This window comes from Emydura macquarii, unplaced genomic scaffold (assembly GCF_026122565.2).
Source record: "Emydura macquarii macquarii isolate MOO-44397 ecotype Brisbane River unplaced genomic scaffold, CSIRO-AGI_Emac_v2 contig_2676, whole genome shotgun sequence".
NCBI classification, from domain to species: Eukaryota; Metazoa; Chordata; order Testudines; family Chelidae; genus Emydura; species Emydura macquarii.
The window spans coordinates 41,156,891-41,171,315 of NW_027132813.1; the positions used below are offsets into that span (position 1 = coordinate 41,156,891).

Here is a 14,425-nt window from a genome sequence, read left to right on the forward strand (position 1 = left end):
GTTGAGAGGACCATAGGTAGAGAGGAGGAATTATTTGGGGTGTCTGCTTTCCTTTCTTATGGCTCTTTCTCGACTTTGAAAATCATCTCCAGCAGAGGTTCAAGAGACAGGAACCCCCATCTGTTTTTGTTGAGATGTAGATTTTTGCCCATATCCTCTTTCCTGTCATCCTCTTTCTTTTCCTTAAAGAATGGCCAGTTAACCAGGTGATAGTCTATTTGATTTTGTTGACACTTGGCTGAGACGTCAGATAATCTTTTGTCTCTGGTTTGTCTCTGGTTTGTGACTCTTCCCCAGACTCAGAAAAATGTCTTTAGTGCAGTGGTTCTTAACCTTTCCAAACTACTGTACCCCTGAAGCCTGAGTCCCACCCCCACGGGGCTGAGGCATGTAACTTAGTTTCATGGCGCCCCTGTGGCTCCAGGCAATTACCTTTCTTGCCACCCCCAATACCAGCTCTGCACTTGCGACCCCTCTAAAACTCCAGGTTAAGAAACACTGCTTTAGTAGAATCATACCGTAAAATCCTATAACTTTACATACAATATTGCCACATATTTTACAAGGACAATAATGAATAAATTGAGTTTTCAAATGATATCTCACAAGGCGCACTTTGTATGAAATTTCAGTCTTGTGAAAGTGGTGAACATAGAGGTACAGACTGTCACATGTTTCATGCAATTTTAATAGTCTGATTTACATATTTTGAAAATAGCTATAAATGTCTATTTAGAAAAAATGATGTCAGTTCAGTGCTAGTAAAAGACAGTGGTGTGACAGCCCTGATGAATGAAATTCTATATTTATTTGGACAAGTTTTCCACTGTTCTGCCCGCATGTCTTAAGGCTAATCTGGAGCAGGGCAAGTTCTATACAGGAAATAAGTGTCATTCCGGGTATGTCTGCACTGCAATTAAAAGCCCACGGCAGGCCTGTGCCAACTGACTTGGGCTCATGGAGCTTGAGCTAATGGGCTGTTTAGCTGAAGTGTAGATGTTCAGGCTCGGGCTGGAGCCCAGGCACTGGAACCCCGTGAGATGGGAGGGCGCAGAGCTCAGGTTGCAGTCGGAGCCCAAACATCAACACCAAACAGCCCCTTAACCTGAGCCTGGGTCAGCTGGCACAGGCTAGCCACTGGTGTCTAATTGCAATGTGGACATACTCTGTCTCCATTACCAATACAGTTCTGTTTCTCTGCTGAGTCTGTCAATTAGTGCGTCTCATAGGTACAGGTAAAATGGTAACACCTTTTTGATACCTACTAAAATGGTCTGGATTTAAACTAGTGATCTGCGTTCCAAAGACTCTATAGCTTATTAGCAGTGCCCTGAAGCAACTAATCCTTTTCTTCCCCTCCCCCTGCAAATGTTAGCAGTGTGGCTTCAAGGATGAGGCTTGCTTTCATAAAAAGATGAGTTTATAAAGTTGAGATCACTCTGGAATTTACGTAGGCAGGGTCTTCTACAGGATCTGGAAACAAAGGTGAAATCTCCCACAATCCCAAGATTGTGTTTGTAGAAGATTGAAAACATTCTACAATGAAGTACCCATCCTGTTCTTAACGGGGCAGCTCCCATTAACCAAACTACACACTACTTTTCATCATATTTCTAACACAACATCCCAGTTTATTTGTTTTGCATTATAAAATTACTGCATTTACTACAGGGACCTCACACTCCCCATAGGAATAATGTGTATGTATTCATATTGTGATAAGGTATCGCCAAGTGGCTATGAGAGCCACTGAAGGCAGGTATGTAAGCCTCAGATTGGTCCGAGCCCTGTTCCCAGCCAGCTGGGAAAGGGTAACCTTAGGTTAATGAGACCACCAGGGGACCACCTAAGATCTATTAAAAGTCCTTGCTCCAGTCAGAGGGTTGAGAGAGTTTGGAGCTGGGAGAGCGAGGAGCCAGGAGCTGAAGGATGCAGAGTGGAAGAAACTAGAAAGCAGGAGTGGACTAGGAGACAGAACCACGGTGGGGGAAAGTTGCCACTGACAGGAAGGTAACTATTAGAGTCCAGGGAGGACGGCATGGGAAGCAGCCCAGAGGAAAGACTAACAGTTTACGCGAGCCAGCAGCAGGAGACTGCTGCCATCAGGGTCCCTGGGCTGGTGTCCGAAGTAGAGGGCGGGCTTGGACGCGTACCCCCCCCCGCCCCCCCGCCCTGGCCGCAGCTGGGATGGCCAAAGCTCTCCCCAGAGAGGGGTGAAGACCCCACGGGCCCCAGCCGGGGCTATAAGGTACGGCGTGGGTTGACCGCTGAGGGAAGCGCTGGACCCAGGGGCTCTGGGCGGGTGCCCCACCACAATATATGTATAATTTGTTTATAATACATACAAAATGGTACACTAAAAGAACATGATGTTTGCCAAGTCAAGCACTGATGCTTGGAAATGCCAGAATTAAGTTTGCCTGTGCGTTGTGATACAGTATATACTTACATGATCACATGCTATTTTTTTTCCTCCTGTGTGGTTGGTCAGCAAGATTTGGACCCAGGATCTTCAGATGCACAGCACACACTTCTTCCACTTTAGCTAAAGAAGCAACTAGTAGCCAAGGTAGGCTGATGGACGGTAAAGGAAAATGGCACAATTTCCTGGTGTGTCACAATTATTGATGATACCCAGCATGCATGTATCAGGATTACTGTGTTCTCTTCCTACTTCTGGTAGCTGAGTGTTTAGTGACTAGAGCAGTGATTACAGGTGGGCTAACCAAGCTCATAGAGCTGGGACATTCATTCTGAAAGACTGTGGCCAAGGAGATGGCACTTGGCACTTTCATAATAGAGACCTAGGTTCCATTCCCATCTCTGTCGAATTGACCTTGTGGAACTTGCATAACTTCTTACTTTGTAAAAGGCTGTTTGGGGCAATGCTAGTGATTTGCCTCCTAATATAGCAGTGTGAGTGAGGTTTTGGTCAGTAATTAGGATTGTGAACTGTGCAGTAATACTAATAGCACTCAGTTGAAGAAATGAGACAAGGACCCATGCTCTTCTGTCCATCCAGTGTACCTTCTTCTGGACTAAAGGGTGGTTCTTTTTCAAGTGCTTGCACATGTCCATTCCAATGTAGGTGTGTGCTTGTACTGCCACCAGAAAGTTTTTTGCTCAGTGGTATCTGTCGGGTCGGCTTTGGTGACCCCGGAGTCATGCTCTCATAGCACCGTTGAGCCTGCGCCCCCATAGTTGCTGGAATTGCTCTTTCCTTGCTCTAGCAAGTCTTCCTTGGTTGTTGGGTTTCAAAACTTGTGCCTCCTGTAGCAAGCTGAGCGATCTGCACACAGAGTGTGACCTACTCTGGGCCACTCCACAGCTCCAGCATCTAAGGAGGTCCCATTGACTCTAGCCTCAGTGCAGGTACTGTTGATTCATTGGCACTGGAAGGGCAGGCCCTCTATCATGATGGAGGGGTGATTGGGCCAAATCTGTCACCTTACGCAGCTGCCTAACTTGCCTATAGGTAGTGGCCTCTGAGTATGTGAATAGATGTGCTGCTCTCTGGACCTGGTAGCAATTGTCTTTATGGATTAGGGACGCTGGAATTAAGAGTGCTGAGTGGCTCTGGTGCCTCTTTGTGACCTAGGGGAAGGATTCTACTGAGTTTGCAAGCTTCTGAAAGTTGTTAAAATAGCCTATTCTGGCTTATCTAGAAAATAAACTGTTGTTTGCCTTTCTAGCATAGGTAACTACTTGATTGGGTCCAAGTTTTTCAGCTAATCTTATGGCTTCCCAGTCATCACAGACCTTGGATCAGAGTGCACATTCAAACAGGTTTAACCTCAGACATTCTTTAGTGTTCTTCTCCCAGAGCATTATCTGACACAAAGCAGGCCCATACTGTCCCAGTTTGGCTGGCGGTTAATTTCAACCGTTCTTCTCTGCCTCTCTTCCTTCAGCATCTTCTCTCCTCTGATTGGTAGCTCAGTGCTGCTGTTCATGATGTCACTCAGGGTATGTCTACACCATAATAAAATAGGAAAAATAGAGACGTTAAATAACTTTTTATTTTAAAAATTGTCAGAAGTTTCAGGAGTTCTCTTTAAGCAGGATAATCATGGAGGACCAATAATAATTGAAGAAAGACGGAGTACAACTTTTTTTTCCAATTCCCTAGGCACATCAAAGGCAAAGAATTACTTCAGCATTTACATTTATCCTAAATAAACACTACCTTTTCTCTTGACAGAGTTAATAGCTATTTTTCAAAAAAAGTTTACAGTAAATTAGAGGATTATGTAATGGATCAGAAGATAGGATACATTTGTCATGCTTCTGAAATTTAACCCTGTGCTTTTTATACTGCAGGAATAGAATCTTATTATGATGTGTATATGCTGTAAGAACAGAAAAGTTTTCAGAGATCTTCACTTAATTATTTTCTTGTCTAAATAAATTAAATCAAGTTAATATTTTTACCTCACTCCCCATCATTGCATTAACTTTTAATTATTCTAGTGAACGTGAATAAATGCCATCTGTCAGCCAGTTAGAAATGTAAATAAGAACTGATGGCAATCTTTGCAAATACAGCTTGCGGAATTGCAAGATGATGACTTAGGTCATAGTTTCTCAACCTGTGGTACACGTACCCTTGGGGGTATGCGAGACACAGGTAGGGGGTACCTGGGGAAAAACAGAGTGAAGGGGAGGTGGGCAGCAGCAGCAGCCCACTTCCCACCTGGTCCTAGCTCCCAGCTGGGAAGTGAGCGGCAGCCACTAGCTTCTGGGGGAAGTGGGCAGCAGGCAGCAGCCCTCTCCCCGCTTCCCACCGGGTCCCAGCTCCTGGGTGGGAGCCCAGTGGCAGCCTCCTGCGTCTTGTGAGCTGGGCTCGCAGCTGGGTGGCAGCCACCTGCACCCTGCCCCGAGCTGAAGGACAGCCTCCAACGCCCCATCTTGAGGATGGACAGCAGTCGCTTGCCCACATCCCTGGGTCCAGGCTGGCGCAGAAGCCTCTGCCCTAGCTCTGAGTGGGTGGCAGTCACCCACCTCCTGTGCTGGCAGCCAGGCAGCAGCTGCCTGCAACTTGCCCAGGTGACAGCCCCCCTCCCTGGCTCAAAGCCTAGTGCCCAGAAAACTTGTCAATTTCACTGCTCTAGCTGATCAGTGAAATTGACAACTATGATAGTCCCAGATTTCAACAGTTACCCTCCTTTCCTATCTCTCTTTCACCCTCCTTCCCTGTCTCTCTCTCACCCCTTTCTCCTCTCAAATCTATGGCAAAAAATTTGGCACTTTATATTCCCCAGCATTGCATGCCACTCAAAGCCTCCTAGCTTTGGCCAACATCACCTCTAGCCCAGGTACATGCTTGAGTTGCGCACCCCTGATGTAAAGATGGTAACCCTGCCTACACTAGATCTGACATCTGTCATATCACTGCCTTATGTACTCAGCCCTTCTTCCAACTTATGGCTCACATTAGTCTGTAAATATAAAGTCCTGTGGAAAATTGAGTGTTGGGGTACTTATTCAAATTTTAATAAGTTAGGGGGCACTTGCTACTTAAAAGGCTGAGAAACACTGATTTAGGTGACTTTATTCTATAGGGAACAATTATAATGCTGAGGTCACTTAAAATTGCTCTTGTTTCACTGATTAGTAGTAAGACTTATGCATGTGCTTAACTGTAATCACTGGGAGTAGTTCCACTGATTCCAGTTGGACTGCTTAGTGTATGATGCACAGTACATAGGTAAGTGTTTTTTTGGTGTTGGTTTTTTTCCCCCCAGGATATAGTCCTAGCTCTCCCTACCTGCAGACACTCCCAGCCCCTTGGACAATAGTTCTTATTATGTATTCAAGCCTGTAGCAGACATCCATTTCCATTAGCTGTCTCCACAAAAATCCAAGTGCTACATACACTGCAGGGCTCCTGTTTTCTAATCTCAATAACAACAAACAGCCTCCAGTTCTTTTTTTCTTTATGCTTTACGGGTCCTGAAAGAGGCATTGTTTGCTATAATAGTCACAAAATGACAGGAAATTCAAGAGTAAAGGTGGGGAGGAGATGGAGGAGGAGAGATGAAAGGAAGGGAAAAATACATTTCAGTGGTGGTCTTTCTCATACATGCCACTGCAGTGAATTCCCTTCTCAGCCTGTACACTTGCCACTTTCTTCTCCAACAGTAGTTTCTTTCTCCAGTGCTACTCTCCTCTCCTTGGCTATATTAGGAATAGAAAAGTGAGTCTCAGTTGTGTGATGGAAGTATGAGGCCTATCTCTTTCTATTCATCCACTGGTGCAGATATGTGCGTGAACTGAAAGAACTTCACTCACCTGAGTGAGCGATGGTGTTACCTAGCACACAGGGTCACAACACCACTCAAGTAAGTGAAGTTCTTTCATTTCACGCACAAATCTACATTTGTCAAAACAAAATGTTTGTCGATGGCTCCCCAAATTAGGGCACATGCCTAGTTTGCCATTGTGTTAATCCAGCCCTGTCTACATGGTCTAATTATCAAATGAGTCATTTAAAAGGTTTAGAAGAACTCTGCAAACATTGAATTTTTTTTCAATATTTTCCCCAGAATTAAATCATACCTAGACCTCTGGTGGTAAAATTGTTACAAGAATTATTTGATCTTCCTCGAAACCAAATTAATTTGAACATTAAATGGAAATATCAACTCAGCCTTATAAGTACTATTGAGCAGCTAGCAGTACATCTATTGATTATAAAAAAAAAAGTTTAAGTGGGAATCAATTGTTTTTTCTAATATTGTACTTTATTTCTGTTTAACATACTAACAACTATTCCAAGGTTGCAGCAATATGTGGAATTGTATTAGTAACTGAATCAGTGCTTTGCTGTGTGATGTAAGCTACTATGATTACTATAATATAACATACGGTACACCAATGATCATTTTTCTAATTGACAGGTCCATGTAAATCCTTGTTTTTATCAATCACCTGAGAACAGCCATCTATTACCATTGGAAACAGATGAATGGTTCTGTTTGAGTCCAGGTGACAGCTTTTCCCTGTTAATAGACAAATACGTTTTCAAGGTCCTTTCTACTCAGTCAGATGTGGAAAGCACACTAAGGTAATGACATCTGATGTTGAAAAACAATAGTAATACTATTTGTAATATAAACTTATTAATTATAGCTTTCTAAAACACAACAGATCTTGAATGAAAACAAAATAAATCTAAATAAACATCTGCTTTAAGTCCAGTTTAAATTATTTTATCTCTTCATTAAGAAGATTTATAAAGAAAGAAAGCATGAGGTAACTAGATCAATCCATATCAAATTCCCAATCCTGGAACCCCAGTGGCTGGCTTATTGTAGTATATCGGGGGAATGAGAAACTTTTACCTGCTTTATCTTTTTTTTTTTAATCTGTCAGGGTTTTGATATAGAATCAAAAGTGCTATTGTATCTCATAGGTGAGATTTTCAAAGGCATGCAACCCAACTCCCATTGAATGCCTGTTTTAGAAATGTTGGGAAAATTGAACATTACTTTCACTTAAATATGTAATGTTGAATATAATTTTAATTTAAAAACTAAACTTGGGTTAGCAACCAATAAAAGGATTCTACTGCCACACACCTTGGCCTACAAGTAAGAATCTTGTTTTTTAAGGTACTTAGATGTAACCCTTTTAGATCTAACTTTTTCTTCTGGTAAGTGAGTTACGAAAATATTTATTGGTGAGAAGCAGAAAAATGGCCACAAACATCACTGTCAGGAGAAAACTGATTTGAAAGACAGAAACAATTCCACAATTCAAAACATTGCTAATAGATACTGTACTTCAGATGGTTCCTATAGTAACCAAAACTACAGAATACCTTACATTTTCAATTCACTGTGTATTTTCTTCGATACTACCCACTTTCCAAGTTTTGGAGAGGAGAGAGCTAGTGAACGGGGAGATGCTAAAGTGCAATTGAAGATCCCAAATGGTATTTTAAATGCATAGAAATTTTTTAAAATTCAGAATTTTTTTTAAATACACTGGCTTCTAGTTTTCCCAAAAATACTATTGTTCACAAGTCTCACTGGAACAGCCAGCAGTAAGGTTTGAAAAAAACAAGCAGATAGATAAGTATCATATTTCAGTCCAGCACAAATGTTTATCAATTACTTGTTGTTTTATGACAAAACAATGTATGTTGAATTATACAAGTATGTAAATAGAAGTTAGATCTAAGCTCAAGCACTTTACTGAATTAGACCCAAAATGAAGAAGTGCATTTAATCTAATATCTATAGTTTCATGTACTATTTCTAATTCATAAAGCAACAACAATCTGTAATCTCTACTCGGAATTAAGCTAGTGTGACAGAATGAAAAATGAGCTACTGCTACAGGGAATGAAAAATGAATGTTTGTTTGAAATATGGGAGCTGGGAATGAAAGTTTGCTTTTCTATCTGTTCTATTTTAGCATTTTAGGCTGCTGATCACTACTGTAATATGTCTCTTGTAGAATTTGAATAACACTTCAAAAACTGTATTCATTTTATGATTTTCGGTAACCCAGTAGTAGTATTGTAAGTTAATAGCTCTTACAGTTAAATGAATCTGAGGGGGAAAGGAGTCCCCGAGAGCTGGCTGTATCTTAAAGAAACCTTTATTGAGGGCACAGGAACAAACCATCCTGATATGCAGAAAGAATAGCAAATATGGCAGGCAGCCAGCTTGGCTTAACAGAGAAATCTTTGGTGATCTTAAACAAAAAGAGGAAGCTTACAAGAAGTGGAAGCTTGGACAGATGATGAGGGAGGAGTATACAAATATTGCTCGAGCATGCGGGGTGAAATCAGGAAGGCCAAAGCTCAGTTGGAGTTGCAGCTAGCAAGGGACATGAAGGGTAACAAGAAAGATTTCTACAGGTATGTTAGCAACAAGAAAGTCAGGGAAAGTGTGGGTCCCTTAATGAACAGGGGAGGCAACCTGGTGACAGACAATATGGAAAAGGCTGAAGTATTTAATGCTTTTTTACCCTCTACGCAGACAAGGTCAGCTGCCAGACTACTGTACTGGGCAGCACAGAATGGGGAGGAGGTGAGCAGCTCTTAGTGGTGAAAGAACAGATTCAGGACTATTTAGAAAAATTGGACATGCACAAGTACGTGGGGTCAGATGCAATGCATCCGAGGGTGCTGAGGGAGTTGGCTGATGTGATTGCAGAGCCATTAGCCATTTTCTTTGAAAGCTCGTGGCGACTGGGGGAGGTCCCAGACGATTGAAAAAAAGCAAACAGTGCCCATCTTTAAAAAAGGGAAGGAGGAGGATCCAGGGAACTACAGACTGGTCGGTCTCACCTCAGTTCCTGGAAAAATCATGGAGCAGGTCCTCAAGGAATCAATTTTGAAGCATTTGGAGGAGAGGATGGTGATCAGGAATAGTCAGCATGGATTCACAAGGGCAAGTTATGCCTCACCAACCTGATTGCCTTCTATGATGACTGGCTCTGTGGATGTGGGGAAAGCGGTGGACATGATGCATCTTGACATTAGCAAAGCTTTGATATGGTCTCCATAGTATTCTTGTCAGCAAAGTGAAGTATGGGTTGGATGAATGGACTATAAGGTGGATAGAAAGCTGGCTAGATCATTCGGCTCAACGGGTAGTGATCAACAACTTGATGTCTGGTTGGCAGCTGGTATCAAGCGGAGTGCCCCAGGGGTCAGTCCTGGGGCCGGTTTTGTTCTATGTCTTCCTGAATGATCTGGATGATGGGATGGATTGCACCATCAGCAAATTCATAGATGACACTAAGCTGGGGGAAAAATAGATATGCTGGAGGGTGGGGGTAGGATACAGAGTGACCTAGACAAATTGGAGGATTGGATCAAAAGAAATCTGATGAGGCTTAACAAGGACAAGCGCAGAGTCCTGCACTTAGGACAGAAGAATCCCATGCACTGCTACAGACTGGGGACCAACTGGCTAAGAAGCAGTTCTGCAGAAAAGGATCTGGGGTTTACAGTGGACGAGAAGCTGGATATGAGTCAGCAGTGTGCCCTTGTTGCCGAGAAGGCTAATAGCATATTGGGCTGCATTGGTGAGAGCAATTCCAGTAGGTTGAGGGAAGTGATTCTTCTTCAAGTGCTTGCTCATGTCCCTTCCATTGTAGGTGTGTGCATGCATCTGTGCATGGTTACCGTAACTTTTTTCCCTTTAGCAGTACCCATAGGGCCGGCTCCGGTGCCCCCTGGAGCCCCATGCACATGCTGTGGTATATGAGGCGTTGCTGGCCCTACACCCCCTCAGTTCCTACTTTTCCTCTGTGACGGTTGCTGGAACTGCTATAACTTGCATCACAAGTGTTCTCTATCCCTTTTGTTCTCCTTAATCGTTTGTTGTTTGTCTTAGGTAGATTAGTCCTTAAGTGTTGTTAATAGTGGTAGTCGCTTAGGATAGTCCCGGCTGGGACTTTGCTGGGAGCGGGGCATGCCCTGCTCACTGGGCTTCAAGCCTTGTGCCTCCTGTGGGAAGGCCTTTCCACTGCGCGACCCCCATGATAGCCGCCTTAAGTGACTGGGGGAAGCTCATCGTAATGAAAAATGCAAGATTTGTAAGACTTTCAGACCTTGAACCCAAAAAGACAGAGATCCGCTTGAAAGCCTTACTAATGGAGACAGCACTAAGACCGTCCTCCAAACCAACTCTTTCTACCTTGGTACCGAGCGTGGCATCGGCACCAGCCCCGCCTCAGCACCGAACTTCTTCCTCTCCATCAAGGAAGAAGCAGCGAAAGCAGCATGCAGAGCGAGACTGCTCCCCTGCACCATATAAGAAAAAGAGATCGAGCACAGGGCTGCACAGAGGTCAGACACTGGAGACTGGCTCGCCATTGCCAGAGCCTATGTCTCCAACCGGAGAGCCACCCCCGACTCCTGGGAGTGGGAGGACATCTCTGCATCTGCTGGTGCCATCAATACCGGAGGCGTTTCATGCAGCACAGACCTTGTTGGCCTTGCCCATGCCACCCCGGCCCCGGCCTCCACCCAGAAAGAAGGTGCCGGTGTCGCAGGGGAAGCCTGCATTGGGACTCCCTGGTTGGCTTAGGCAATCCCTGGAGCCTGGGGGATGATGTCCAACATCCCAGTTGCCCCGAGTGGAAAGATTGACACGGGGCTGCGCCCTGAGAAGTCACTCTGGGTCACGGTGGCCGGAGCACCCAGCATCGGTGGGGCACAGAGCAAGGTTGCCCTCTCAGCATTGGTCACGGTTGCCGGCACTGGGTGAAACTCGTTCCAGGAGGCAGCACCTGTCTGGGTCGCCTGCAAGAGGGAGGAGGAGGAAGGAAGTCAGCAGTGCTCCCTTTCTATGGCACTGAGGAGTTCGCCCGCACCGGCGCGGCACAGAACCCGGTTGCCGGAGGCAGACTTGGCACCGAGGGGGAGGCGGTGCTGTAAGTTGTTGGTGCCCAGGCACTGTTCTGAGCATTCCAGTTGGCGGTCGGAGCATGATTCCTCGTGTCGGCATCAGTCGCGGCACAGCGGCTCATCGTCGTCATGATTGATGACGCTGAGAGGTCGTTCTCCAGAGTGCCAGAGCACCCACAGGTCGGGTCATCACTCCCCCTCCACTTGGCAGGAATGCCACCACTCACCAGACCCCTCCAGTCCTCCTCCTCTTCCCCAGATGAGGTGGTCACCCAGGGACTATCAGTGCCTCTGGATGATTTCAGGGTGCATCAGGAGCTTCCCAAGAGGGTGGTTTCCAACTTGGGGTTGGAGGCGGAGGAGCTGAAGGAGGCGTCAGGTAGTCTCTTTTAATGTCCTGGCAGTGGCAGCTCCAAACTGGGTTGCCTTCCCCATGCATAAGGGGGTATTAAAGATAGTGAAGGCCCTGTGGCAGATCCCTTATCAGTGGCCCCAACCTCTGAGGGGACCGAGAAGAAATATTGTATCCCAGTCAAAGGATTTGAGTACCTTTTCACCTGCCCCTCTCCTGGTACTCTAGTGGTAGATGCTGCCAAACAGCGGGATAGGCAGGGACAATCCAGTCCCATGTTCAAAAATAAAGACAAGAAATTGGAGCTGTTTGGGGGAGAGGTTTATTCAACGGCAAGCCTGCTGTTTCTAATAGCCAATCAGCAGTCTGGGCAGGTACAATTTAAATCTCTGGAACTCTCTAAAGCACTGTGTGGATGCTTTGCCCTGGGACCAGACACTGGACTTTAGCACCATCCTGGAGGAGGGTATTATGGTGGCCAGAGCAGCGCTACATGCGTCTTCGGATGCAGCAGGCTCGGCGGGCAGAGCCATGGCCTCCGCCATCTGCATGCACAGGTGCTCGTGGCTGCAATCCTTGGGTCTGTCCCAGGAGGTCCAACAGTCCATCCAGGACCTCTCCCCTTTGCCGAGTCTGCCTTTTTTTCGGACCAGATGGATGTGAAGTTGTATGGTCTAAGACTTGAGGGCCACGTTCTGCTCCTTGAGTCTTTATACGCCTCAGGCATCTAGACACCAGTTCTGTCCTCAGGGCCAGCAACAGCAGAGATACCAGCCACAATGGTTCATGCCCTACAGACAAAGGGACAGAAATAACGGGTCTAGGAGACGTCAACCAGTACCAGGTTTTTCCTCAGCCTCCCGGCAAGGGTCATCTAGGCGAGATGGTAATCAAGGGCAGTCGTTTTGAAGATGCGCCTGAGGACGGTGTTCCAGCCTGTTCCCAGGACCCTCCCCCCTCTTGAACCGCTTAGCTCCCTTTCTGTCCGAATGGGCCAAGGTCACTTTGGACTGCTGGGTCCTTGGCATGGTTTCGGCAGGCTATGCCCTCCAGTTTGCTTCTATCCCTCCCCGTCCCTCTTCATGGACCCCTCTCACGAGTATCTCCTCATGCAAGAGGTAGAGACCCTTCTCAGCCTGGGGGCCATAAAAGGGGTTCCATCAGACATGAGGGGAAAAGGTTTTTACTCGAGGTACTTCCTCATCCCCAAAGCGAAAGGGGTCTAAGGCCTATACTACACCTGCATTGTCTTAACAAATATTTCATATGGTCTCCTTTGCCTCCATGGATCTTACCTGGATCCATGAGACTGGTATGCTGCCCTCGACCTAAAGGACACATACTTCCACATTTCTATTTTCCCTAGCCACAGATGTTCCCTCCATTTCGTGATGGCTGGTTCCCACTATCAGTTTGCAGTGTTGCCCTTTGACCTTTCCTCGGCCCCAAGGGTGTTTACAAAATGTATGGCAGTAGTGGTGGCGCACCTGAGGCACAAAGGGGTCTTATTTAGTCTTTAAAAGAGAATAGTGAGGGAGGATTTGATAGCAGCCTTCAACTACGTAGATAGGGTTCCAAAGAGAATGGAGCTAGTCTGTTCTCGGTGGTGGCAGATGACAGACCAAGGAGTATTGGTCTCAAGTTGCAGTGGGGGAGGTCTAGGTTGGATATTAGGAAAAACTTTTTCACTAGGAGGGCAGTGAAGCACTGGCTAGGATGGGTTACCTCAGGAGATGGTAGAATCCCCATCCTGAGAGGTTTTTAAGGCCTGGCTTGACAGTGCTGTCTGGGATGATTTAGTTGGAGTTGGTTCTGGTTTGAGCAGGGAGTTGGACTAGATGACCTCCCTTCCAACCCTAATCTTCTATCATTCTATGAAGGCAGAAAACAGTTTATTCTATGATCAGTAATGCAAATCTAGTTTCATCTTGTCATATTGGTGTTTTGTACAGTTTTACCCTTATCCTTTGATTTTAGTCAATGCTGACTGATGATTTGGTTACTTTTAAGCAGCCATGTAGTTTGTTCCCGAGATACATCATAGTAAAAAATTGCCAACAGACTTAATGGTGCTAGAATAACTTTATTTTAATATGCATGGTAGATGCAATACCATAGAAGTTTTTTGTTTGTCCCTTAATATCTAAAACTCTGAGATTTGCTTCTAGATTATGCAATTTCAGTGAAAATACACATTTAGAGTGCAAATAGACTTGTATTCAGTTCAAATATATAAAGGAAGTTTTTGAGATTTTTTTCTACTAAATGATGCATTTTATTATATTATAGGAAAAATATCAAGATTGCTGCAGATGAAATGCCAAATAAATCCTCTTCAAGTGATCACCCTACTAAGATGTCTTGTGATCCATCTTTAGTAGAATCAGCATCATGTTCCAATAATAACATACAAGTGAAAGTATATTCGTTATTGGAAAGGACAGCGGAAATTCCAGAAAATGAGACTTCTTCCAAAAGTTCGGTGGGTGTTAATATTTGATTAAATATTGCAACATATCTGTATTTTTGGAAGGGTGGGCTGAAAATCAGGGTAAAATGAAAATTGGTTATTTTGTTCTTGTCTCTGCACCTTTTTTAAAGGCCTTCATGGGGAAGTAGGTTCTGACAAATCAAGAGGAGAATACATTATCTTGATTTTATTCACTATGATAGTATTTCCAAAAAATATTTTGATTATCACA

At 44.8% G+C, this 14,425-nt stretch overlaps 1 protein-coding gene across 2 annotated transcripts in view; it reads left to right on the forward strand.

Moving 5' to 3' along the window:
* APLF (aprataxin and PNKP like factor) overlaps positions 1 to 14,425 on the forward strand; it is an 81,813-nt gene that overhangs the window by 13,152 nt on the left and 54,236 nt on the right. For both annotated transcript variants that reach the window (XM_067565278.1, XM_067565277.1), the window contains exons 3-4: positions 6,900 to 7,066; positions 14,013 to 14,205. In XM_067565278.1, the coding sequence (XP_067421379.1) occupies positions 6,900 to 7,066; positions 14,013 to 14,205 (360 nt within the window). The remainder of the gene's footprint in view (positions 1 to 6,899; positions 7,067 to 14,012; positions 14,206 to 14,425) is intronic.